This window comes from Xiphias gladius, chromosome 11, assembly GCF_016859285.1.
Source record: "Xiphias gladius isolate SHS-SW01 ecotype Sanya breed wild chromosome 11, ASM1685928v1, whole genome shotgun sequence".
Classification (NCBI taxonomy): Eukaryota; Metazoa; Chordata; class Actinopteri; order Istiophoriformes; family Xiphiidae; genus Xiphias; species Xiphias gladius.
In genome coordinates this window covers 18,056,349-18,084,223 of record NC_053410.1, presented here as the reverse complement: position 1 = coordinate 18,084,223, position 27,875 = coordinate 18,056,349, and the positions used below count along the sequence as shown (strand labels likewise).

The 27,875-nt window shown below is 39.9% G+C and overlaps 2 protein-coding genes across 5 annotated transcripts; one reads left to right on the top strand and one right to left on the bottom strand.

The window, feature by feature from the left end:
- Positions 1 to 16: 16 nt before the first annotated feature.
- On the bottom strand, positions 17 to 2,427 carry mrpl14 (mitochondrial ribosomal protein L14). Of its 3 annotated transcripts, none has more exons than XM_040138963.1 (3): positions 2,226 to 2,427; positions 1,774 to 1,876; positions 17 to 672 (listed from the first exon to the last, which is right to left on the bottom strand). In XM_040138963.1, exons 1-3 carry the CDS (start codon positions 2,389 to 2,391, stop codon positions 306 to 308), a joined length of 636 nt encoding a protein of 211 aa, XP_039994897.1. In that variant the 5' UTR covers positions 2,392 to 2,427; the 3' UTR covers positions 17 to 305. The 3 variants fall into 3 exon arrangements, with proteins under 3 accessions (XP_039994897.1, XP_039994898.1, XP_039994899.1); XM_040138964.1 differs by lacking the exon at positions 2,226 to 2,427 and adding an exon at positions 2,102 to 2,219; XM_040138965.1 differs by lacking the exon at positions 2,226 to 2,427 and adding an exon at positions 1,996 to 2,108.
- LOC120796297 (CSC1-like protein 2) lies at positions 2,409 to 27,875 on the top strand. 2 transcript variants are annotated; one of them, XM_040138952.1, is made up of 27 exons: positions 2,410 to 2,843; positions 9,458 to 9,676; positions 9,963 to 10,042; positions 11,881 to 11,922; positions 13,136 to 13,226; positions 13,341 to 13,378; positions 13,502 to 13,644; positions 14,422 to 14,473; positions 14,593 to 14,701; positions 14,796 to 14,866; positions 15,504 to 15,584; positions 15,803 to 15,926; positions 17,108 to 17,241; positions 17,370 to 17,507; positions 17,718 to 17,871; positions 18,081 to 18,187; positions 18,314 to 18,400; positions 18,520 to 18,585; positions 18,807 to 18,969; positions 19,349 to 19,454; positions 19,648 to 19,815; positions 19,943 to 20,058; positions 20,174 to 20,245; positions 20,705 to 20,846; positions 26,077 to 26,162; positions 26,257 to 26,391; positions 26,483 to 27,874. In XM_040138952.1, the coding sequence occupies exons 2-27, from the start codon at positions 9,482 to 9,484 to the stop codon at positions 26,753 to 26,755; spliced, it is 2,973 nt and encodes a 990-aa protein (XP_039994886.1). In that variant the 5' UTR covers positions 2,410 to 2,843; positions 9,458 to 9,481; the 3' UTR covers positions 26,756 to 27,874. The 2 variants fall into 2 exon arrangements, with proteins under 2 accessions (XP_039994887.1, XP_039994886.1); XM_040138953.1 differs by lacking the exon at positions 11,881 to 11,922 and having other exon boundaries at positions 2,409 to 2,843; positions 26,483 to 27,875.

Sequence of the window (27,875 nt, the reverse complement as noted above, 5' to 3'; positions counted from 1 at the left end):
CAGAATCTCCTGTACGTTCATGGTAAAGTTTATATTTATTGTAAGTATAGAGAGGCCTCATTTAAGGTCAAACATGTTGACGAAGACTCGAGTCTATTACATACATTAGGTGACAATGGAATACTGTATAGAGACAATAACTGTGACTGGGTGTGCTCCTTTTAAAGGTTGCTGAACAAAAAAAGCAAATACAAACAAGCATAACATGTTCATATACCCCCCAGCAGACATCAAATATACAGTGTATACTGTTTATATTTAAAAAAAACAAAAAAAAGAAAAACAACAGCTGAATGATGCAGTCATCAAACAAATGAACTAGCAATTGCTAACAATTTAGAGTAGTCTCCATCCAGTTTCCGTAGATGTGTGGGCATAGGAACCTTAATCCTTGTTCCTGTAGGATTCCCATTGTCCTCAATCAGAACGACATTGTTTGAATCAAAGCGTGGACTCATGCGTTCTCCAGGCATTTTGTGTCCAACGATTAATGCTTTCTTCTTCTGTCCTTTAATGGCAAGCAACACTCTGTCACCAACTTTCCCGACGCCATTCTTAGTGTAGACATGGATCACTCTTGGTGAACGGTGATATGGTGTATTTCCAAGAGAGCTGTTGTCCACTACTCGGACTCTTGTCATTTTCTGAATGGCTGCCGCAGCAGTGGACACACTGGCAAGGCAAAATGCAAATAGGTCATCTTCAACTTACAGGACCTGCCGGGGCACTACCCATTACCAAATATCATAGATCATGCTAATGATTGCAGTTTTCCTTCAGAGATCGCCCTCACTCTGCAGGCATGCAAGAAATTAACTTTCCTATGGGGCAAAGTTTAAAGAAAAAATTCACCCTATGACAGAATAACTGAACAAGTTGCATAACTCTAGTATCTCACCCCCACCTATTTTTTGATAACCCTCATACGAAATAACGCCACAGAATTATGACAGCATCTATGGTGACTTCGCTGGGATGGGGGGGGACACAAAATTCCAAGACATCAGAGTTGCTATTGCTATATCAATATACAAACGCAAGCACTACCTTACAATGACAACATACAGTAACAACAAAAACTAGCTACCTGGTGACATCATCCCTTAAAAAACATCCCCACACTTTATTAAGATTTACATAACTAAAAATAATCTAAAAATAAATATTTAAAGTGATGCATGATTATCCCTGCTGACAGCACAACATTAGTATGTGAAATGATGTTCTGCAGTTTGGTATATCTTGCATATAATTCTTTAAGATCCACACCAGAAAAATCAAATGCCCTGCTTTGAGTGAGAATTTGTGCCAAGTATGGTTTTTCAATATTATTATTATTAATAATAATAATAATAATAATAATAATAATAAAACAAACAAACAAACTAGTTTAAAACTATCAAAAGCAAATGTACTTCTCCCTCACTGAATAATCCAGAATCTATAAATTTGCATGTATTTTTTATTTAAAACATTTACATGTTGGACGTAAGATGACACGGATGTGAAAACAGCCACGATAAAGGTCAAACATTCGTCCACTTTAAGTTACAATAAAGAACATTTTGGCGTGTAGAGGGACTTTATTGATTCACTGAGATATACTGAAGCATATCACTATGCCAATAAATTGTTTAAACTGAGTTTAGTTGGTTTAACAACTTCAGTAAAATCTATCAAGTTAACAGTTAACCAGACCACACCGACTTTAACTTACTAGCTGTAAAGTCATACACAAGATTTGGCTCTAAAGCAGACAGAAAATTCTCTTACCTAAAAAACCTCTGATGAATTATGGACGATGCATCTACAAGGAGTCCAGTAAGGGATCTTGAAAGCTGGGGGAAAGCCATAACTACAGCGAGTACTGTGTCAGCTGGAGAAAGAAAGTATGCATGGTTAGCTGCTAATAAGCTAAATGGTTTGCTAATGATATCGCTAGCATCCGCTAAAAAAACAAACAAATCACAAGTCCAAACAACAGAGCCGAATTACTTTTGGTTTATATTCTTTACCGGATGAATAATAACACAAATACAAGACTAGGTGCATCGTAAAGCGCCACAGTTTAAGTTTAAAACGTCTGTCTTGTTAGTGTTACCCTTCTATCACGCTCCATGCCAATGTCAAAGATGTGGCGTCAGCAACATGCGACTGGCTGCCTTTAGGTGAGCTATCTGATAAACACAGTATTCATTAGCATATAAGAAATAGATATTCCTCACTGAAAATAAGTAGACCCCCTTTGGTTTGATAATTGTTGCTGAATGTCAACCATTTGTGCTCGAACAAACAAGACCACCTAAAGAAATCAAAAAAGCAGCTACCGGCCCTAGTTAGCTTGTTTGTTACTTTGTTGTACGTCATAAGAACGCGCTGGTGGGGAAACATAGAAATAGCAGAACATAGAATCTAAGAAACGACGACTCTGCGAAGAGTCATCGTTCATTGCGTTTAAGATGTGTCGTCTCTCTACGCGGTCGTCTTCTATGTACGTCACGCTGTAAACCCTACTGACTTCGCCTGCAGGTGGACTGGTCGGGTTAGCGATAGTTGTCCAACCGGCTGACAGAAGTAACAGAGGCAGCGGAGACTTTTCTGTCATTATTAACAGTTTGACCGCTTGACTGACTAGCTCCATCTGGATAGCTTCAGTGTTGTGGTCGGGGAGATTAAACGAAATCTAATTTGATGCGGGAAAAAGCCACCGATCGCTAGACACCCTCCACCTGTTATTTGCTACAACGAGGGGGCTAAGTTAGCTAACGTCAACGTTACTGCTGACTTTTAGCTCACATAAGCTAATTGTGACAGTTTCTGCCCCTGGTGCGTATTATAGCAAGGTAAGTTGGATTACTTATTTATTAATTATGTTTTTATTGGTATTTCACCGCAAACGTGTTTTTTTTCTGTACAGTTTCTACAGTTAACCGCAGATAATATGTGCGTTACTTCGCTGGTGAACTTAATGGTTGCTGTCAGAACAATAAAGGAGTAAACATCCCATTACCATTAGCGTTAGGCTAACTCAGCGAACGTTTACGAGCTCCAGTAAGGTCACCAGCAATGTGAACTAGTTTTCATTGTTGATGCAAGTTAGACTCAATAAACGAAAGTAGGTTGGTTAATTGTGAGGACTGTAGTTTTGTTTTAAAACAGGTGACTGTGACATTCATGATTATTTTATTATTTGCCACCCTCGAGCCACGAGCCGCAGATTAAGTTCCCCTGCTGGTCCTCATCAGACGCGGGGATGTTTGGTTTGTTATAACTGATCATATTCTGCTGTTCATGATGAGGCAGATATCTTAAGGCGAGAGTGTCAGGATATTTTTCAAAGAATTTAGAAAAACAGTTACTTTTGCATGGACGTTAGGATACTAGCAGCGGTTAGACAATGCAGCTATAGTTTTAAAGTCTGTCTATTTAGCTGTAGGGCTCATGCCAGTATTTTGACACACCTTTAGATAACCAGCGGAAGACCAGAAATTCCAAACATATCTCAGCTATCTAGCTAACGCTAGTGGTTAAGCACTGCCGTATTGAGAGAATCTCTTGAAAGTGATAGTGTAAACTGTGCTGGATTACCGGACATGGGCTTCATCATGGACTGGTCAAAGCTTGGCTGTGACAGTTAATGCCCTAAGTGCTTCCTTGTGCATAGCCTATAACGGGATAAACATGAGCTGGCTGTTAGCAGTCTTAATATTTTGTTCATCACCCATACCGTGCTCCAGTGACATCGATGAATATTGATGGCAAGACTTTCAAGAAGAAGTACCGTTCTGACGTGCCTCTACTCATACCGATTTCACACAAGATTAAAAAAAACAAACCCCAAAAAGTAAGGGCTTCACTAGCTTCACTTCTTACCAAATGCTGAGAGTATGTGTGGTTTTCCTACATGAATAATGTGTTTACATTTACCATGAAAAAAACAAAACAACTGTTGACTATTTGTGAACTTATTAAATTTTCTTTGGCATCAATCAATCAATGCATCTATGATTTTGAAAAACGGTGATTGAAGCCCATTGCAAGCTGAATGCAAAGTGATGCCATACAATTGCCTAATTAGCTTGACCACCTGCCTAACCCTTGAATTCATAATGGCAGTGAAACGTCTAATAGAAATCCATTCTTCACATTACACTAAGCCTCACATTCATAAGACTGCAACTCCTTAGTGCGTTGTATTCTTACTTTATAAATCACGAACAAGTGCAGTTATTCAATCAATTATTTTTTTTAGTTGTCTTTTAGACTTAAATCACTTCAGGCTTCCCTTGACAATCAAAAGATGGGATGAAACACACCTCCGTCTTTTGAAGGTAGAATTAAATTACAGTACTAAGATTACTTTTACATATATAACATAATTCATTGGATTTATACAACAGTGAGTAGGACCCTATGTTGTGCTGCTGATTTTAGATGAGAAGCTAGGTGCACTTGTGTTCTATACAGTCTAGTAGTCTTTTATCTTATAGCATCAACTTTGATTTGTCATTCAACTAATCTTAATTTTGGTATGATCTCTCTATTGTTGAATTTATGAGGTTTCAGTGTAAACATTTTGGACCAACAAATACTGATTATGTTAGCAGGAGTCTATGTCAGCAGGGAAAGATATTTTAATTGAACTCCAACATTGAACTTTTTTTCTCATATCCTTTTTTTGGATTGTGTGTAATCTTAATTTTACATACATGATCTGACATGATTATGAAACGTACTCTGATATCATAAAAATCTGTGATAATAAAAACTCAGCCACCAGGCAGTTGTCAGTGATATACAGGCTAATAGCAACAAGGTTAAAATGTCAAATTAGGATTATCAGACATCAGCATTGTTGGAGAATTAATGCCAAATTTGATATTCTTGTGAAACAGAATAAATATATATTGAAATATAAAGTAGGTTTATGAATTCACAAGATGAACAGGGCTCATAATTGATTTACAACAGTTAACATACAGTATTAATTCTGTGAAATGTAAGTACAGTTTGATTACATTTGAATAAAGGTATGTGGAAATATGTAATTAATATCTACTCTGGCAAGGGGTCGTTGGCACTTTCTCATGGGATGCACTAGTTCTGAACACAAATTTATTGAGGATAGGTTATTAAGGTCAAGTATTTCGTCTTATACAATAGATGTACTTACATTGTGTGTCGTGAAAAGAATGTATGATCTCAGAGTCTTTACCCCTTTTACAGTTGTAAATATCTGTAAATGAGTTGTTGTTGTTGTTGTTGTTGTTGTTGTTGTTGTTGGAGGAAGTACAAGTGAACATCCTAGGAGAAATATAATTGGAAGTAGAACTTTCATAGATTGCTTATAACTTTACTGCATGGAACACACAATAGTTTTCCATTTAAAGGGGGTGGCTGCCTTGACTTATTCAACCTCATAATCATAAAACACATACTACATCTAAGTTTTCTGATCATTATCTGGATTATAGTTTAGTGTAAAAGAGTTGAACAAAACCTTTTAAAAAATGTTTTTAACAAAATTAAATTTACTGTTGGCACCTAGTGTGTGTCCCTCCTTTTGTTATATTTTGGTTTTATTTAGTTGGGCAAGCAAGGTGCAGCATCTCAAGTAGGTGTTGCTTGACTACTGCTAACCTAATTCTTTACCCACTGTTAGTATTGGACAAAGCCAGTTTAAATATTTAATTTACGAAGATTAAAGGAATAATGACTCACACACTGATGGAAAACAGTCTAGGTTTAAATGCACAAGGTCATCAATATGTGTTCAGTTGCTAATTGTAGGTGGAGAGCAGGAGTGTTGTGTAGTTTCAATTTCAATTTGTCCATGCATTAAGATGGAGCTACACTAGGCTTAAAAAGGTCAGCATCTGTATTATTAGCATATTATAAACATGCAGCTGGCTGTATAAAACTGAATGATCCACTGTACTGTATGACTTTTTTCATTTCATTTTTCCTGGTGGATGTTTTATTATTTCTGACGATCAAACACACAACATTGTGTTGTCTCTCTCTGCTGCAGAGCAAGGGGCAGACTCACTCTAGATAGAGTTTCAAATGGAAAAGCGTGGGATTTTCTTCCTCACTGCCTTCATCCACTTTATGTTTATTTGTATTTTGAGAATGTGTGCCAGTCTGATGGTACGATAGCAATTAGCATCAGGGGGAAAGGTGGCACAGTATTTCTCTGCCGCTTAGTCAAGCTCTAATTGCACAGTGCTGTTAAAAAAAAAAAAGACATTGAAATGACAAAAAAAAAAAATCAAAATTATTTTTAGTACAAGACTGTTGTCTGCAATGCTAGCTGTTACACTGAAGTCATAGAATATGAAAATCTGTTTTATTGATTAAATTATGAAGTTAAAATGGATAGATTTTCAGAAATGTACAAAAAAATCACCACATCTTTCAACAGGGTATAATCATATCACAGAAAAATATTTGATCAATATTTCATATGATTGCTTCCTAAATTTTAAGGTTGTAACTGTAGGCTTTTAACATTGTTTACAATATAGGATTTTATTTATTTATTTATTTTTTTTAAGCCAACTGGAGCTGAATACAAATCTCAGCAGTTAAGAATGGATTCAAGTTGGTGTTAAATGTGAGGGATACTGATTGTAATTATGGTATTCACTATTTCAGCGGAGATGTTCCACGTAAATTGTACTTGTTTGCTGTCAGGAGTCATCGTCCAAATTCATGTATCGCACTTTTAGTAGCATCTTTAAAAGACAACATGGCTTCCTGTTTTGCGTGGATCATGCTTGTGCACAAGGACATGCTAGAGCGTGCTAGCATGTGCACGACAACATACAAATGCACCAACAAAGGCAATGTAACAGAAGACTGCAAGTAAACATGGATGTATACAAATGATGATTTAAAATATTTTTAAGAATCAGCTTTGCAAATATGATGTGAGGATGGAAATGCACTCAAAACGTTTGTGCGACCTTAGTGATACACATTGTGTTTCGTCGAGAAACACTGAATGTAAACATAAGTTTTGTTTGTTTAAAAGAAAACCCCATATGCCACCTTTTAAACAGAGAAAAATGGCCAGGAAAACTATTCAAGGCAAGACAAAAGTTGTGAATGAAATATTGTGACCGGTCAGTGTAATGCAATCCTGTCATAAATACCACCTTAAAAAAACTTTTATTTTGCTCAGTTTTTGAGTCAAAGAGCTGTTGACACAGCTCTACTCTACCAATCAATAAGTCTCAAACAGATAGGCGGCTTTATTGCAGTGCTGTTGCATTGTATCATCAGGTGTTTGTGTTGTTGTGTCCAACCCCTGTAGATTAAAAGCAAGTACAAATGACATAACAATTAGAAATGTATAGATATAAACTGTATACATTTTAAAAGTAGCCATGTCTCTCAAGAAGATATGTAATACTTGACCTCACTTTAAATTTTCTTTTGATAAAAGTGTCTGCCAAACGAGTAAATGTAAATGACCTATTTTGGTATTTCCATGACACTGACATTACGGCCAAGAGGTGTGAGCTTGCTGTACCCTAAATAACACATATAACTTAGGTGTTATATTAAGTTGTTTTTGAGGTGTGTTTAAGTCCTTTTTAAGATGTTCGTGTTGAATCTTAAACAGCTGGAGCTGCGGCGATGGGTCCAGGATGTGCAGCACTGTTGCTGAAGGCATAGGGGTGTATGTTGTGTCCTCCTTGGGTTGACACCGGTCCATTTGAACCCTGCGGTCTCTATTGGCTTATTGTTCAGCTCTGGCTGCGTCCCTCTCCACTGATGTCACAGCATTCCAGGGAGCGGATAAATGAGTTAGTGTTAGGGCAGATGAGCAGCATCGTGAATGCTGCTGGTAATAGTGGGTCGAAGGGCACGAGTATAGCAGTGCAACTGTGCAAACACACTCGCCAGCACTCTCCAGGACACCTACGCGCCTTCTCTAAGCGCTTTGTTCAGTCTGTGTGAAATACGATGACTTTAAAGTGTAATAGCCTGTAGATAAGGATAGATCCATTATTTTACAAGATGGAGAAGGTACTTAAGTTTTCAGGGTTTTTTTTTTTATCTCAACATCTCAAACCAATGCTTTTTTGGCTCACTTCTGTTCAAGCTTAAGTCAGTGGGATATCTCTCATGTTTTGCACCTCCAGTGCTACTGTATAGGATGTTGGGTATACTTATGTTGATGTGTCATCAGATCTCATCAGATGCCTACAGATATTGATTGGATGGCTAGTGTTTTATCTAAGCAATATTTTTGTCCTGTCCCTCATATTTGCTATAGACTTTAAATGGTCATCTAAGTCTGTTTCCTGACCAAGAGCATCCCCGCCTGTGGCAATGAATGGGGACCTTGGTGTTAGGAGGCCAAATCAAGATGGCCTCATTTGTACTGTGTGCCGGGGTCAGGAGATCGGACTATTTCGGCTTACTCAGGATAAAGATACATTTCTCATATGACTCATAATCTCTCCTACACTATTCATGTTTTGTCAACGGTATCTATCATTGCCCTTTGGTAGCTTGTTTGGTCATCTGCTTTTTGTTTCTTACTGAAATGCATCAAAGATTAGTAGGAGGAGGGTAAAGTAACAGAATATAAAGGTAGCCAATGTATGATTTATCCCATCAGGCCACATCTGTTGAGTATGACTCGTCAGGGTTAGACACACTCTACTCCCAAAACTGCATTAAGAGTTAAATGACCCAATGTAAAGTGAAAGGGTTTATCCAAATTTTCAGTGGCTCTGTGGCTTTTAGGTCATTGCTTTGGTCCTCACATTTGGACCCAAATATAGCGTGAGTCACTGTTCTCATCAAACCCTAATAACTGGCTGTGTCCAGCAGTGTCCAGCAAACAAGCACAGGCAGGCTGAGTGTATGCTGTCTGCTTGAGACAAAACGAAGGATGTGACCGCTGAAGAAAGTTGAACATCTTGCAAGCTAAAGACCCAGATATTTTTTTGAGCTGTTGGAGGACAGAATCAGAACTAATAGAAGAGTGAATATTGGACTTTGAAATTCATCATATGGCTAGAAACATGTCTCCAACGGGATGCCAGTGTTGCTTTTTGTCTACTAAATAGGGACAGGAATTGCTTGTTGGTAATGTGACGGCCTCAATACTGTGACAAATTTTCAGTGTCATTTTACTACAGTCATTCTCCTTGAAATCGGAGCAAAGTTAGCTGTGTCTAATTGGCACGTATAGTGGCCACAGATTTTTAAAACAAGCAGATTTCAGTTGTCATGCATGTGGTCAAAAGCAACAGCCGATCATATGACTAATGACAGGACAGAAAAGTCAGCCTCAAGTTTCCAGTTATTTCCATCTTCTCTGCATTTCTCTCTATGTAATGGAGGGCGGTACTGTTCACAATTTGTCAATGATAGAATTGAATGGAATAGTAATCCGCATATTTAGTGTTTTAACACTTTTGCCTCTTCGTTACAGGTTGTCAAGATGCTGCAGTGAGTGATGCACCGCGTGTTGATATTAATAATGGCCATTTGGGGGGCGGAAGGATGCTCCAATTCAGAGAGCTGCCCGACATCCCCGCCCAATTCCACCAAGGACTACTGTTACTCGGCCAGAATTCTAAGTACAGTACTCCAGGGCTTGCCTTTCGGGGGGGTACCAACTGTCCTTGCCCTTGATTTTATGTGCTTCTTGGTGAGTCCTTTTTTCTGTCAAATGGAGTGCCCAGTTACTACAGTTGATTAGTATATTTTTGCACCTTTCAACAATACTGTATATCCTAATCATGATGCAGTGCTATAGCCCTTCAATTTTTGTGTTTTCTCCATTACTCACAGAATTGAGGTGAAATACTTCCAGGAATGTGTTTTTAAATGACAAACACCTTCAAGTAGTTATGTAACTTTTGTTCAGTAGGTTTCTGTAATGTAAATAAATGAACTAGAGGTGTTGACAGCCACTGTTTATTTTGTCCTTGTAGGGGCTGCTGTTTGTGTTCTCCTTCTTGAGAAAAGTAGCATGGGACTACGGGCGCCTCGCTTTGGTGACCGACGCTGACAGGTAATTAGAACACATTGGTCCAGACTGGAAGTACAAGTACCAAGGCTTTTTGACTGACTTGTTGTGATTCATGAAAAACAATAACACTATGACCAACATGCACTGATATATCAGATATGTTTGGAATTTGATATGTTAACATTGCAATTTGTGTTTCAAGTGTTTTCAGCACTTGTTATATATGTAACAAGTGCTGAATACACAGTAGTGGTTAATGGTAAATATTTGGTTTGATACCATTGTCCAAAGTTACCTGTTTGGCACACAGACCAAAAGATGCCAACCTAAATTACCTTCCAAAAATTATTTTTTTCTCCGCTAAAATAATTACTTACGCATTTCCCTCAAAAGTGTTTTTAGTACATTTAGGAAGAGAATTTTGACAAACACACATTTATTGTCATGTTATGATAGGCTAGTTACAAACAGTATATATTAATATATATTTCAATAGAGCCAGTGTAGCAGGCAGCAAGTGAGGAGCCTGCTTGATATAGAGCCATTGTTAGGCATTGATGTAATTTGCTTATATTCACAAAGTGTATGGTGATCAAAGGGGGCAAAATATGAAAAAAAAGCTTAACACCAAAGGGTTTCAGCATTCATATTGTAGTGTCTCAGGAGGTACTAGCCATTGTGGCTGTCAACCCATATTTATTTATTTGCCAAAGACAAATTTTAATATCATCTGGTACTTGGTGGCTGTTCATTCTGGATGTTAGTTAACACAGAAAAAGCCTGTGTTCTTGTTCTGGGGGTGGAGTGATGTACTTTTCCAACAGAAGCAGGCACCACAAGGGTGGTAGTCCAGACAGGAAGTCAGCATCAGCAGTTTTCCTTTTAATGGCAATAAAGCACATTGACATTTTCATGCTTTGGCACTTGTTAAATAATTTGGTCAGTTTTAGATGGAAAGGCCAGACTGCTGTTGGAATAAGCCTGAAATGGAGGAAGAAACAAATGAGTAGTAACTATTCTCAACTTAAAAACCCCTTTAGATACACTTTAAAACCACAGCTGCATCTAAGCCCCATGAACTTTAGATCCCTGATATTATATGATAATATCCTGCCAGATATATTAATGGGTATGGATAATTTGAGATTGATGTCTGCACACTGATTGAATAAAGAGAATAGTTGTGTGAAGCACCCAAAGAGACACCTGTCAACAAGGACTGATGCCACTGCTCCTTTTTAAATTACTAAACCATGAGATGAAACAAAGGACTGATCAAAATTGGGAGAGAGGGAGACCAGACATCGCTACAGACCTAATTGACTGTGAACCCTCGAAAGTACATGACACAGTGCTCCATCACCTACATCCCTCTGCTGTGTTTGTGTGATGTTGAAGCTACACTATTTTTGCAGCTGCATGTGAGCAGAGAATGAGGTTGCAGCGTGGTGGGAGGATGGGAGGGGGGTGGCAGCATGGGACACTTTTGTAACAGACAGGAAATGTAGTTTGTTGTCTCATGACCCTGTGCTGACTTGAGATCAGCACTTTTAAATTCCTTTAAATTCTGAAAAATGAATGCAGCCTTACTAAGAAGCGTGGTTAGTCAAAAAAAATCCAAAAATGCGTTATAAATTTGATGCCACTGTTGTTCAGCTACACAAGCAATGACCCCCAACTAAAAATGAATCAAATCATAGGCCATAGATGCATTTATATGGCTGGATAATGTATACCAGAATGAACAAGAACCTTCATTGGTATGCCTGTGGTGTAATATGCTTCCCCAGATTTTCTTTGAACCGGCACCCATACTGGCCGACAGGGACATTTCCTCTTAACTGAGCTGAATGGCTTTGTTTTGCTTCTCTTTTTACCAGACGAATGGATCAACGGTACAGTCGCCTGGATGATCGGGAATAGTATGTTATTTCTCCATATTGTAGACTCACTGCCTTTTTCTTCTCTCATTTTGTCTCTATGTACTTAACCTAACTCGTAACTCTTGTTCATTCTACCCAGGCCGCTGTGGGTTACAGTCTGTTTTCACTCTTGACGGTTTAGTTTTTTTTTTTTTTTTTTTTTTCTTTCTTTTCTTTCTTCTCCAGGCGTTTCCCAGTGCCGGCTCCTAATTATTCTCCCTCTCCTTGTCACTCTTGTACTTCTGCTGTTGGATGTCCCTGTCCTCTCTCACCATCCTAATCAGATCTGTGTGTTCTAATCTGTGTATTGACCTCTTTATGAAGCATGGACTTCTTCTGTGTGAGCGCACAGCATGAGCCGCACAGACAGGATGCATACAGGGAAAGGTAATGCTTCCCTGATCTGTGGTTGTTCATAGACAGGCCCTAACATGGTGCACTTACAGTATATCCTGTTTCCTAGAGCTGTGATGAGCCATTCCTACTTCTCAAAGGAATGTGGGAGAGGAAACTGACGGTGGATTAGAGCCACAGACTCTCTCCTCATTCCATTAGAAATCTCTTAGAGCCCTGGGTGACGTCATCCTTTCATGTAGTATTCAACACTGAGCCAGTGTTGGAGTACTAGCAGAGCCTGGCTTCTCTTCATATTTTTCAGTTATGTATAAATTGAACTGACATGACCTCCCTTAGGAGTGCAATTAATTTGTATAAAGTAAATAATAAGGTCTACATGCTGTTTTGAAGTCCAGGAGAACCTTCGGCTCTGCTAGACAAACATAAATCTGCCTCTTGATGATCACTGGGTTTCTGTTGTTTTCTCGGCGAATGCTCTTATGTGTAGAGCTTTCCCTTCTATCTTTTTTTATTGCAACCTTTCCTCTGACAGTGATGGTGTCCTCAGCCTAGGTAAAGTAGGCTCTTTACTCCTAACGCTGCATGAAATGCGGCTGCAGAGGTTGTTCCTGTGGTTGACTGGTTCACCAACCCAAACCCTGTGTGCAATCCACACAGGGTAAAAAGGGATGACTCTCTTCAGTCCATTTCAGGGCGTGTGTGCGTGCGTGTGTGCGTGATTTGTGTTGTCAACTTTTCCATACTGATGGTAATCCCACTGTCCTGAGACGCCAAGAACTAACATTCTGGTACATGCTGATGATTGGTAGTTGTGTACCATCATGCAAGTACTATGTGTTGTTTTTCCTGCATACAGTGTGGCCTCTGCCATGACATCAGAGACACCTGAACGCTACGAACGCCTCACATCAGTTTCCAGCTCTGTGGACATTGATCAGAGAGACACAGTAAGTATGCTTTTTTTCTTATAGGATGAAATATGATGTTCATTCATATAGAACATACTGTATGGTGCAACTTCACTAGCAACACTTTCAGTTCTTTGTTGTGTTCTTTCTTAGGGTTTCTGTTCCTGGCTAACTGCTATCTTCCGCATCAAGTGAGTCAAGCTACTTAGTGGAAATAACAATTGGTGTAACGCTGATTTAAAATAGATATAACATTTTTGTCTGCTTTGTATTGCTCTTAAAAAGCTGACTTTGTTGGTGTGATCTCGCTGTAGGGATGAAGAGATAAGGGAGAAGTGTGGTGAGGATGCAGTACATTACTTGTCCTTTCAGCGCCACATCATTGGCCTGCTGGTAGTGGTGGGCGTGCTCTCAGTGGGCATCATCTTGCCTGTTAACTTCTCGGGAAACCTACTTGGTGAGTCAGTTGGAATTTACTACTAGAGGATCGTTGTAAATTTAGAGAATAGTTGCATTTTTTTTCCCCTCAGTTTTGCTGTCACCGTTTGAGTAGGGGTTGCTGTCTTGTCATCATTATATTCGTTTCAGCTGGTTTATTTATTTTTTTTGATTCTTAGTTTTTTTTTCTTGTTCTTCTTTTATGTCTTTGTTGCTTTTTCTGTCCTGTGAATAAAAGTGCCTTCACATGAACAAAAGTATACAAAGCTTTGCAACCTACTCAAGCATGTAGACCCAAAAAATTGGAAGCTTTTAGAAGCATGTACAGAACTGTATAACCTATAATGCCATGCTTTTATTCTGTAAAAATAATAAGAACACACCGATTAAATATGTTGTAAGATTTACACTTGGATTGAGAATTTGCACATACAGAAATATCAATTTCTTTTAAATTTCTTTGTGACTAAATGGCTCAAGTTGGAACCTAGGAACTGTACTCTGCCTGTAGCTATAATCCAAGTTTATTACTTGCATATAAAATTACTTGCCCTAAAAATGTATGTTAGTCTTTATCATACCTGTGTCTTCTCTTTTTTTCTTTTTATAATGTTTCACAAGTTTGCTCTGCCTTCTATGAAAGCATGCTTTTCATTTTGTGTAGTTAATCGGAAATTACACTACCAAATGTCCTTTTACTTAACCACGAATTGAAACCATGTTCCACATTCCTTGCTGTATTATGTGCAGTGCAGTCTAATATAATACAATACAATGAATGATATTTTATCTACAGAAAACAACGCCTATAGTTTTGGGCGAACCACTATAGCAAATTTGGATGCTGAGTGAGTAGTTCTTATACCTTCACTTTATTCATAATATATTCTACTTTGAATCTTTATGTTGTACTGTTGTACTTTCTAACCCTCTCACTAAATCCTTTTTACCCTTTATTTTCCCCTAGTAATACACTACTGTGGCTGCATACCACCTTTGCATTTCTCTACCTGTTACTGACGGTGTATAGCATGAGACGGCACACCTCCAAGATGCACTACAAGGAGGATGACCTGGTGGGTGGCATGCTTTCAGAAAATCCTCCTTTTTTTGCAACACATAGGTCTGAATGGTGTTGGTAATTACTTCCCTGTCTTTATTTCCGTGCAGGTAAAACGCACTTTATTTGTCAATGGAATCTCCAAATATGCAGAGGAGACTGAGATAAAGCAACACTTTGAGTAAGCACTCGTCAGGATCTTTCTCACAGGTGTCCTGGCTCCACAGTTCATATCTCAAAAATTCTTAAAACATTCTGCTTATAAAAATGGTACAGCGCACTGTCGTCATGGGATTCAGCTGTGCAGTAACTGTATTAAGGTGTATGAAAGCCATGCCTTTTTCTTTCAAAAGCAGCTGTTTTGTCCTAGCCCTTATGGCTGGGATCAGACAATGGTCGGTCCTATATGTGTAATTGCCCATAATAGAAGCCCGATGATTAGGCTTATGCAAGTCATGTGTCAAAACTGAGGAGGGAGTGTTTGGCTCAATTCCTACTCAACCAAATAGTATTAAACAAAATCTTGTCTTTGTTCATGAACTGCAAAAAGCCCTCCACAGTTGAGTACAACCCCCGACCCACCCAAAACCACAAGTGAAAAAGAAAAATGGTGAAAGCATTTTACAATATGTGGCTGTTGCATTCTTACCTTTTTTTTAACTTGCCAAAGTTCTAATAATGTGGCAGAGAGATGTCATCTACTTTAAATAAGCTGCTGTTGTTGTCAAGAATGTGTAAGTACTGCACTCTGTGTACATTTGTGCTTCTGTAAATTTATCTAGCCTTTCAATTTCTCCTTCCCTGCCTTTCTTTCATAGGCATGCATATGAAAACTGTGTTGTACTTGAAGCTCGAATCTGTTACGATGTGGCCAGGCTGATGTATCTTAACTCTGAAAGGTAACAATGTTTTAAGCGTGTTTGTCTGTGTCTGTGTCTGTGTCAGTGTCTGTGTCAGTGTCAGTGTCAGTGTCTGTGTCTGTGTCTGTGTCTGTGTCTGTGTTTTTTCATAGCATTTTGGGACATATTTAGGTAAGGTCTTATTGGCTTCAGGACCTGAGCATGTTTCACTGAAATAGCCCTTCTTCAGTCTGACAAAGCTGATGTTTTGTTTGCAGGAAGAAGACAGAGCGCAGCAAGAAATTCTTCCTTGACCTACAGGCCAAGGAACATATTACCACCATGATCAACCCAAAGCCCTGTGGTCACCTTTGCTGTTGCATCATCAAAGGCTGTGAGCAGGTCAGACTGTCATATTGCAACTTTATCTCAAAATAACACACTCCTAAAACTAGTTTACAAACTGATACCAACAGCATTTCTGAGGGGAAGATAAGGAAGACATCGGATTTTTGATTTGTGAAAAGGCAGGGCTAAGCAGGAAACACATAAGCAATGTAACATGCTGTATCTGCTCCTAGAATAGCCACAGAAATTACATATTTGTACTAGTACATTTTGTAGCCACTATCTATGTTTCAGTCATGATGCTCCTTGAGCTGTTTATGTATTTATTTATTTTTTTTAATTATTATTATTATTTATGGCTGTACTTTAAAGTTGCAGTTATTTTTGTATCACTGACATACATTAAAAGTAACAACGCCAGCAGCTATCTGTATATATTTAGATGTAGAACATGTGACTTGCGAAATGATTGAATGAGGAAAGCAGATTAGCGTAAATATGATGAATACATAAATGGGGGAATTTTTATGATACCTTTTGATGAAGCCAAATTGGCTATTACCATCTTATTAGTGAAATAGTGCACAACACTGTGTTTCTTTATTTTTTAAAATTGGATTAGATTTTAATCGGTTTATTTATCAAGTACAATGGTCCCACGATGTTGGAAATCAGGACTTCATCAAAACCCCAGTAATGTTTAAAATTAAGCTTTAAAAACCTTTAAGATCTACACTACATTGATAGAGGCTAATTCATCTCAAGATGCTAAAATCCAGCATTAACAACCATGTAGTTGATAAAACTAGGAACCTTTCTTGTTCACAATAGTATCACAGTAGCAGGTTTAGCTTGCTGCAATTTCACATTATCTAGCTTGTGATCTGATGAAACTGATACTTGCTCATATAAATGATCTCCAAACCAACTAATTGCAGACAGTTGTTAGTTAATCCCAGAAACTATCTAGTATTATAGACGTAAAATGTACTAAAGGTAGTATTGGTTTCCGCATTAGTTAAGTGTAGTGTCTTTTCTTAAATTATTACATATAAAAAGGCAAGTCATAGTTTGACATTCATATAATTATTAATTATTTATAGCCAATAATGTGGTTAACCCTGTGTATTAACTGATTTTCAACATTATTGTAATGTAAGGTAATGGCAATTAGAATTAAAGTAAAATAAAAACAAATATAACAGACTCTGATTAAATTTGTATGTCCTTCATAGGAAGAGGCAGTGAGTTACTACACCAAGCTGGAGGGACAACTAAAAGAGGACTACAGGAAGGAGAAAGAGAAGGTCAACAGGAAACCTTTAGGAATGGCCTTTGTCACCTTTCAAAACGAGTCCATAACTGCCATGTAAGTACATTTACACATGGTAAAATATGTGAACGTGTATCTGTGAGATTGTTTTTGAATTGACATCTTACATGGCTCTTGACCCATCGCAACATCTGTTCTTTGATTGCACGGATGTTTGTTCTCAGCATTTTGAAGGACTTTAATGCTTGCAAGTGTCAGGGCTGTCAGTGTCGTCGGGAGCCCAAGAGCTCTCAGTTCAGTGCCAAGCTACACACACACAACTGGACTGTCAGCTACGCCCCTGATCCACAAAATGTCTACTGGTGAGAGCACATTCAAGTTACATATTCTTCACTATATTCTTAATATCACACTGAGATATAATTCAATTTCAGTCCACTTTGAAGAGACTTCATATACCAGATGACAAACCGCATTTTCAGCTACAGTATCAGTTTACTGGCCAGCTGTGTCGAAAACTGCGGTTCATGACCCAGTGTCAGTCTAACCGCTACATAACCTTTATCCCACAGGGAGCATCTGTCAGTGGGAGGATTCTCCTGGTGGATCCGCTGCTTGATCATCAACTGTGTCCTCTTCCTCCTCCTGTTCTTCCTCACCACCCCAGCCATCATCATCTCCACCATGGACAAGTTCAATGTTACCAAACCAGTGGAGTACCTAAATGTGAGTGTTCAAAGTTCAGTTCGGCCATCTTTGACCTTAGCATACCGATACAGGGGAATCATTGCAAGAGAGAATGAAGGAGAAGAAATAAGCTTTAACAGGGTTTAAATCAGAGCCATCACAAGTCTGAATGCTGTCGCAGAGGCGCAGGAATTCACCGCTCTATTTCTTGACGCATTGTGTCCATGTCTTTCTGATCTGTCCTTCAGAATCCGATCATCACCCAGTTCTTCCCCACCCTCCTTCTGTGGTCCTTCTCCGCCTTACTTCCCACCATTGTCTACTACTCTGCCTTCTTCGAAGCCCACTGGACCCGGTACGATTCCCACTTTCTGCAGTCAATAGTTTAGTAATCAGGGTCATGTTGTCTTGATTCTCATTTGATGGTTAGGTTGTTTGAGTGTGTTGTGTCTGTGTGTGTAAATATTTCATTTGGTTACAGCTCAGGAGAGAACAGGACCACAATGCACAAATGCTACACTTTCTTGATCTTCATGGTCCTGTTGCTGCCCTCCCTAGGACTCAGCAGGTATAGCATTTTTTTATATTTATTCCCTGTAATACAATTAAATGTTAAATTATACATCAGTTCGTTTTTGCCAGCCTAAATATTTTATTTGATTCCTTTCTTTCCTTGTACCTTTGCAGTTTGGATGTTTTCTTCCGTTGGCTTTTTGACAAGAGATTCTTGGCAGATGCTAAAGTGAGATTTGAGTAAGTGGCATGTTTTTTTGTACAGCCTTAACAGTCCAGTTTGTTTGGTGCCATAACTAGTTTAAATATATTTTGAAAAATCATTATTTAATACTTACCCCAACTAGGTCTCATATAGTTAAATTAATTTGGAATTAAATTGGCTTCTGTAATATGCGACTTCAGTGTGAGCCTATCTTTTTCAGTCTTTGGTGGTACCGACCTTTTTCTTTGCTCTTTAGGTGTGTGTTCCTTCCTGACAATGGGGCCTTCTTCGTGAACTATGTCATTGCATCTGCATTCATTGGAAATGCCATGGACCTGCTAAGGATCCCCGGTCTACTTATGTACATGATCCGCCTCTGCCTGGCTCGCTCTGCAGCTGAGCGGAGGAACGTCAAAAGGGTTAGTTGCTGCCCTGGTTACCAAGTTACCAAGAAATCATTTATGGGTCCATGTGAAATATATTAATTTAAGACTTGCTAGCTGGATATAAGTGATCTCTTACATGAACATATACTCTGAAACTGAATGGGGAAGTAATTGTTTAATTGTTGTGTGCATGAGCAAGTCAATTAAGCAGCTAAAAATCAGAAAGCCAACACTTGAATGTCATACAATACATAATAAATGGGGAATCTCTGCCATGATTTTAGGTTGGAAATGTTTTTTTTATCATGTTAATCAATTAAATATGTTAATAACTACATAGATATGTAGATATTGAAATTAGGATGTTTAGATTTTGAATTTTCTTCAATATCCTGTCATTTTGTCTCCATAGCACCAAGCATATGAGTTCCAGTTCGGGGCAGCTTATGCCTGGATGATGTGTGTCTTCACTGTGGTTATGACCTACAGCATCACCTGCCCAATCATCGTCCCTTTTGGTGGGTGCTACCATTTACTATCCCTGCAGGGTTACTGCTGCTTCATATCATGATAGTGTGCTGATTAAATGACTGCAGGAGAAACATACAGAGGCCGGGTAGCATACGGTGGTTCTGTTCTTTATCCAGAAGCTTATCAGTAGGCCTAATTGGATTACTTCCCCTGATTCTCTTGTCTCCCTTGTCTGTGCAGGGCTGATGTACATGCTGCTGAAACACCTAGCAGACAGGTACAACATGTACTACGCCTATCTGCCATCTAAACTGGACAAGAAGATCCATTCTGGAGCTGTCAACCAAGTGGTGGCTGCTCCTATTCTCTGTCTCTTTTGGCTTCTGTTCTTCTCCACTGTTCGCTCGGGTAAGAAAGGACTCCATCTACAGGCCACTAATGTCCTAACACATGCCCAGATTTATCTACAGATAATCTGCCACTTTGAAGTACAAGCACCTGGTAAACAAATGGCCCTCTGCTTTCCTTCCCCCAGGGTTTTCAGCTGCAACGTCCATGTTCACGTTCATAGTTTTGATCATCACAATCATTGTCTGCCTCTCTCACGTCTGCTTCGGACATTTTAAATATCTCAGTGCTCACAACTACAAGGTAACAAAATAGTCACCCTTTTTTACTTTTTTTTGCTTAGTACTGATGTTTTCTAGAATCTCCATGTCAGACAAGCTTTATTTTGCTTATGTTAAATGTGTGTTTTCTGTCCCAGATTGACACCCAGGAGATTGATGGATTGGAGAATGGACCTCCAGTGTGCACTTCTGCCGACAGCAAGGCAGCAGTATGTATTGGGTCATGTTTATTTAATATCAATGTGTGCCTCAGCATCAAGCAGAGGAAAAAGGCAGACTCTGTTAAGAACAAAGATTCGATGTAGCAAAGAGATAGAAATCAATATGTTCCACTCTTTTAGAAAAGAAAACATGAGGAGGTACATTAAATATCTTAAACAAGCATGGATCTTTTTTAAGATATGCCAATATTTTAACGATTTTTATTTTTTTCTTATTTTATTTTTCAACTTCAGCCATATTTTGTGATAAAAAGATGGCTTTTTTTTAATTTACAGGGCACAAAATTTATGCCATTGGTTTGTTGCCAATTTTATTAATAGTCAAAAAAGTGCAGGACGTGTTAGAACCCACAGAAAAAACCTTTTGCTGTAAGGAGAGCTTATTCTGAAACATGAACTAGCATTCAGACTTTAACATTCTGTTTCATTTCATTTTCTCCCCTACAGCAAATGTACATTGCTCTAGTACTTCAAGACCCAAATTCAGAGGAGGCTGGTTCAGGCAGTGGCGAGGACGACGGCCAGGCGTCCTCGCAGGATGAGGAAATAATCAACGTCGAAAACGGCCTGAATGAGGACTTCCAGTCTGGTGAGGACAGCCTCATTGATAATGAAGTGCGGCAGTGATACTGCCTAGAGCAGAAAAAGATCCCCTAAGTTAACTTGAGGAATGCACTGAACATGTGAATGAAACCAGGAACTGTACCAACGGTTCTCCAAAGTATCTCAACCTCCACCGAGGGACTTCTCACTAACATAAGCACACTGTCTACTAAGGATTAAACGGATTGTCGCTCAAGGACTCTTGCGTTTCCTTCACTGGGCCCCACCAAACCACATCTTCTGGTACCTGCAGAGAGAAATGTTCAAGGGTAGCAACATCTTTCTGCCCCCATGGAGCTGAGGCACACCTTAAAACCCATGGACCCATGAAAGAAAGACACTAATGCACAAATGAAGAACTTTTGCCTTGTCTTGTAAGAGGAGCGATATTCTGTCTGTATTTCCTTAACATTATTGCACTTCAAAGAGAGGACCTATCCAATAACCTTGAGTTTCACCTAAGGTACTGTAGCAAAGCATGCCTTCAATTTCAAAGGGTGAAGGGATTTTCCCATAATCCTTTGCCAGTATCTCTAATTGTCTGCACTACATGCTTCCCCTGAATAAGCATCTTAAGAGAGAGGAGAGCATTAGAGTTTTCCCGTGCCAGCACATAGCTTGGTCTGTGCAGATGTGGTCTCAAGATGGTTCTTCCAATTCCATAAAAGCTTTCGAAAAAACCACAAAAAAATCATTGCTACTAACACTCCTGGATGCTTTGAAACTCTACAGCTACAAAACTCTAGATTTGTTAAATAACCTTTTTTGTCGTGGTATTTATTTGTAGGCATGGAATTATAAATGCCATTAAGCTTGATACATCCCTAAACTGGGGAAGAAGATAATTCATATCTTGGCACACTACACTGATGTTGATCTCTTTGGTGTTCAGTCTCTGAGCCTTTGTTGGTACTGCTGTTGGACTGCTGCTACTGATGCTGTCCCCAGTAGGGGACAATCCTTGCACGGCTGCTGCAAATGGACTGTAGGCCAAGGGCCTGCTGATCCTTTTGTGCTGCTCAGAGGATGGACAGAAAGGCCTTCTGGGTTTTTTTCTGGGTCAGTTTCAGATGATACTCATTGTGACCAGTTCTCTATTTCTGTTGTCTTCATTGTTATCTTTTTTTCCCCATATGTTTACATATGTATGTAGAGATTTTCAAATTAGCATTAAGCTTAGGTGGCTACTGGATAGTTTTATGAAAGACGTAATCCATATCTTACCAATCTGTGTAAGGTCCTCTTCAATGTTTTATGTAGACGATCCATCACGTAGGTAGCATATTCTAAGTTCTAGTTGTTAGTGAGCATTGTTACAGTTTTCCATTTACCTGTACTCAATGTCGAGTTTTAGATTATATAACTCAAAGTGCGCAATTTTGGTGATAACATATCAAATCTTGGGCTAGGTTACACAAGAGATTTGAACAGTTACACCAGTAGATGAGGTTCAATTACATTTATCATCATACTCATTTTCAAAGCTTAACTTGATGCTATGGAACACTGCCCCCACCGCCACCCCCAACACCCACTGATAAGAAAATAGAAAATCTATGGAAAATATATTCATTCTGTTGCTTCATGAGTTGTCATGAAGTTAATGAACATTCCATTTGCAGAAGCAGTTACCAGCTTTGTAAGGCCTCTGGCAGAGCAACATTGATGTACTACAACTGCATACTTGATCTTGGAACACGCAGATTCAATTAACATCTCCCTGATCTGCCTCAGCCATACGAAGCAGCCTCTCTTAAGGTTCAGGAACTCAGACAAAAATACATACTGTAACAAAACAAAGTTTGTTAGGTAACACATTCTCATGTGAAATGCAGTGTCCATGCAGTTATGACCTTACTCAGGATTTAAGAAGCATCTTTTTTTTTTTTTTTTTTTTGTACACTATGAGCTGCCCCATTAAACATAAAGAAGATTGTTGGTAAAGCAAGGCAAAACGCTGCAGACAAAGTATCACTACAGTCTGTCATTATGGACCAATTATTATTATTGGACCATAATATGAAAAATGTATAATCCAGCTGCTCAGAGAACCATTGTAGGAAATGTGCACTAATCGTACTTTCACTTATATGATTGACAGAGAAGGGCACGCCCCATGTGGGTGTGACGACGATAATGGTGAACATAAACTGTTTCCATAATTTGTCCATGGGTATATGATTTAGGATAATAACGAGAATTTTTTTACACCATTGAGTCTGGAACTCTTCTAGTCATGATAAGGTGATTTTATTTTTTATACCTCTTCATTTTTATACCTCTGAGATGTCTAGAAATCTGAATGTGTCCTGTCAAAAAACATATACTGTCCAGCTCTAAGGGAGATACTTAAAAAATCTCATCTTGTCCAACAGCTTCAGTTTTTAAACACTGAATGTAGGTTAATTCCATAACTTTTGGTAAGTTGAAAGTGGCTAAAGTAATAGTGTGATCACTGTATTTAAACAGCTTCTAAAGGACTGTTCACTAGCTAACCAGAAATTTAAAGTTTTATACTCTACAACAAAACTTAGCGGTGTCCAGTCCCATGTTAAGGCATTTCATTTGTCAGTCTGATGGTTGCAATGACTTCTGGTAGTCTTTCGCTAATTCCAGGTCTAGGATCATCATGATGAGTTGCTTTATTTTACATTCTCTTCACAAGATCTGTATCCATAGAGGGACTCACTGGGAATATATGCATTGTTTTTGTCAACAACAGTCAAACACTCTCTAATAGAAGTTCTCAGCTTGCTTCTACCATGTATTCAGAATGGGCAGTAAAATGTCTGCATCTCAAAACTGTGCACAATTTAGAATGTGTTTTGTGTGCTTTGCCTTTTTTTTTTTTTTTTAGTTTTACATTTTTCTAGATAGGAAGAATAACACTAGCAGATCTCAGCATTTGACTGTCTCATTTCCTCATTCTGTCCAAAGGGCCGTCTGTACAACAGATATACAGTATGTGCTGTGTATCTCTACTTCCTCCCCCAGCTCTTTGAAAAAAATAAATCTGTATTTAATCAAGTTTGTCGACGGTAAGAGTTTCTGTTTAACAGCGACGGCATGTAACACATTTCCCCTCTCACGTTTAAAGTTAAATGAACAGGGAATAAAACGTACTGTCCAGGAGCGTTTGCTGCTACAGCTAGTCGGTCTAGTCTGACCAGTAGCTTATAGTGGCTAATGTTGCTGTGTAACGGACATTACTTAGTCTCCTGACTTTATAAACTCTTCCCTACTTGTTCCTCTCTTGCACGGTTTCTTTCCTCTCGACTGTTTCTGTGGACCTGAAGAGGTAGGCTCCTCTAAGAGTTCACCAGCAGGAGAGGGAAAAGCGTGAAGTCCGTCCGTGGTCCGGTCCTGTTAACCACCTTGCGACCCGTCAGCTACATCGGCCGACGTCGTTTGGGGGTTCCCGACCCCGAGGTTGGGAACCGCATTGGCTTAAACTATATCGTGGATTGGGCGTGTGAAACGTTTCAAACATCTTGAGAGAGAGAGAGAGAGAGAGAGAGAGATTGGGCGGGGGTGGGGGGTGGAGGTAGACGATTGGACGGCCAGAGGTTGGCGGGGGCGGGAGGGTGCCGTTCCCAGCGTCCGACACTGGACGCTGCGTGCTGCTCGGGAGGGAAGTGCCGCGGTGGTGCGCAAGAGCAGGGAGACGGAGGTGCGACGTGGAAAAGACAGCATGGCACGTATGTGTCCTGTGGTCCAGCATCGGAAACCCAGAGACTCCGTGAGAACGGACCGTGGGATTTCAGCAGGACGCTAGGATGTAGCACATCGGCAAGCCGACTCGCCACTCGTGTTAGAAAGAAGTCGTCGCCATGGACGAGGGCTTGACTATTACTTTTATATCGGTTGCGATGTTTGTAGGCTGTTTTTTACTTGGATTCATCCCACTGTTGTTCAGACTTTCTGAGGTAAGTGTTTTTTTTAATTACTATTATTTTATTTTTAACTCCCCTTGAAAAAACAGTCCTCCGACGACTCAGTCACGGTGCCACGGCGAGGGAGAGGACATCCAACTTTGTTGTAACCTGCAGTGTTTGCCCTTATTCCTGCCCGCATACACTTCATGCTGTTTAAAGAGTTTCTTCTGAATGAGACTGGGCGCAGAATTATGCGCCTGTTGTCACGGAAAACTGTCCCGCTGATCAGCTGAAATCGTGTGCCCGTTCCCAGAAAAGCCTGCAGTTTGTCTCCATCCTGGGGGCAGGACTCCTGTGTGGGACTGCGCTGGCAATCACCATCCCAGAGGGAGTGGGCTTACTGGAAGAGTCGTGGAGAGGTGAGCAGGGTGTACTACCCATCCCCGGAAAAGTAGGAACACGAAAATGAGCTCAATGAGGACCTTGCAGTATTTATCTGGATGGCCCCCTTTTCTTGGTGGCATTGCCAACTGATCAGACATAATCCGCGCCACCCCCACGCACGAAATTCACACCTGTGTTTGATTGGAGCCCTTTGAAAAGAGTGGCGAAGCGCATGAGGATCAAAGGGGCTCCGTAATTTAAATGTGTGCCTCTCTTTTTTTGTGTGTGGATGTGATCAAACGCTCCTCCTGTCCCTCATCTTCGTTCTGCAGCATCCTCCGGCTCTGACGTGCCATGTGGTCTGAATGGCAGTGAGAAAAATACAAGATCCACAGAGAGTGGCCCTCCGCCTCGCTTCTTCATCGGAGTGGCTTTGACCTTCGGGTTCACCTTCATGTTTGTAGTGGATCAGATCGGAAGTTACATTTCCATGCGTGGCAAGTTGGCAGAGCTCTAGTATCAGCTTCACTTTGCAGAATGTCCACTCCATGTGTATCGTTTTACTTATCCCCACAACATGTGCAACGTCTCATTTCAGACCAAACCACTCGTTTGCCCAACAGTGTCGGCATCACAGCCACTTTGGGGCTGGTTATTCATGCTGCAGGTACTTATACAGCAAGATTTGTACGGCATATTTTGATTAACTTGTGTTTGCTCAAGATGTTTCGAGGAGCTCCAGGCCACAGGCAAGGAAAATTCCAAACAAAGGACTGGATTTGTTAAAGTCTCCCATGACTCTGCATGTGATCCCTTCACTGTTTCTGTCTTTTATGTTTCAATTGACATCTTTTTTTTGCGTTTAAAGCATAGCCTGGAGCCTTTAGCTCAATGCACGGACATCAATCGAACAAGTAGATTGTTGTGACGATTGACAAGATTTTTGTTTGCATATAGCTGATGGATTTGCTCTGGGCGCTGCCGTGGCCACGGGTCAAGTGACAGTGCAAGTCGTAGTATTTTTTGCCGTGATTCTACACAAGGTGAGGTTCCCTGAGAGAACATTTCTGTGAAATATACAGCAGCACTGATCCAAAACAAGATGTAATAGACCTGACCATCCTTCTACTCTCCTAGGCGCCTGCAGCTTTTGGTTTGGTCTCCTTTCTGATGCATGCAGGCCTCGAAAAGAAGTACATTCAGGGACATTTGCTGGCCTTCTCAGCTGCATCACCTATAGTTGCCATCACAACCTACTTCATATTACATGCGGTAAGAAAGCAGCTAAAAGATTATATCTCAGCATTATACAGTTTCAGTCAGGGGCTTGGTTTTATTTGATTGGATGTGTTTGTGTGTGCAGTCTGGCAGTTCATCTCAGAGCCAGCTCAGTGCAACAGGTGTGGGAATGCTCTTCTCAGCTGGGACCTTCCTCTACGTGGCCACGGTGCATGTTCTCCCAGAGATCAGCGGCGGCGGCGGCGGCAGCGGCACAGGCCAGCCCTCCTCTGACCTCCAGCAGTGCACTGCAGCCGAGGCCCACCAGCAGCGCTACCTGGGGCTCCTGGAGAGCCTAACTCTCATCCTCGGGGTCGGGCTCCCGATGGTGCTGGCTCTCGGGCTGCGTGACGACTGATAAAGGAATGTCAGGGCTAACGAGTTTAGTAAGAAATGGCACGGTGCCACCACGCCTCAAAGGAAAATTGTGAGCACCTGTCTCATGACTCTAGATTGTAAACTACCCTGTATGGCGCAATGATGGAGCAGACGAAATATGCCTTGACAGAGTTTGCTTTGGTGTGTTCTGATCTCAGTGAAACTTCCCTTTGTGTCCAACTTTTGTTTTCTTATCAAAAGAGCTTTGCAGTACGTATAAAGAATCTGATAATATATTGTCCTCAGTGGACTTGAGTTTCCATTCCCAGAAAACAAAAAGGGTTACCCTGTTGCCAAGGCTCTCCGAGGACATGGCATGTTCAGTGATGGAATCCAAGTAACTGGATAGATTTACATGAACAACCTAAAAATTTGATACTCTCTGTTACCCAAACAATAAGAGAACTAGGGTGTGATTTTTTTATTTCTTCTTAGTTTTATTTGTATAATCAGGAGCTGTAACACAGGTCCAGACTTTCAGTATATTAATGTGCAATAGTGCAAATTATCATGACAAATGATGGGACGTTTTTGTGCAATTGTGTATATATAGTTTTATAGTTTTGAAGGTGAGAGTTTTCATTAGTACAACTGACATAGCCTGTTGGATATCTTCTGGAATGTGTGTAAGAATATGTAGCAACGTCTGTTCGATGATATGTGAGTCAGACGGAAACTGTGAGGCGGCTGACAGTAGGTGCTGAACACAACTGAAATTGTCAAGTGGGCACTTCCAATCACAAATGTCTCACTGAATTTATACCCATGTCTCGTAAAGTCACACTAGTGTTATCTAAATTTTGATGATACCGATATTCTTTAGTGAACGCAGGAGTTTATATTAAATAAAAACACGTCTGCTCATGTTCTTGTGGCTATTTGACTGCTTCACGTCTTGCTGTTTTTAGTTTTCACCATGCGACGCATAATTTGACACAGAGGTAAACTGTCTGATGCTAATTCATTTTTAATTGTCAAAGTGTCATGTTGCACCTGCCTTTTATCAACTACCCCAGAGAGCCGGACGTAGAAGAACCATGCCAGTGTTAAATACAGATATGGAAACAAAATGTCAAGACATTTTTCAAAGTGTGATTTAT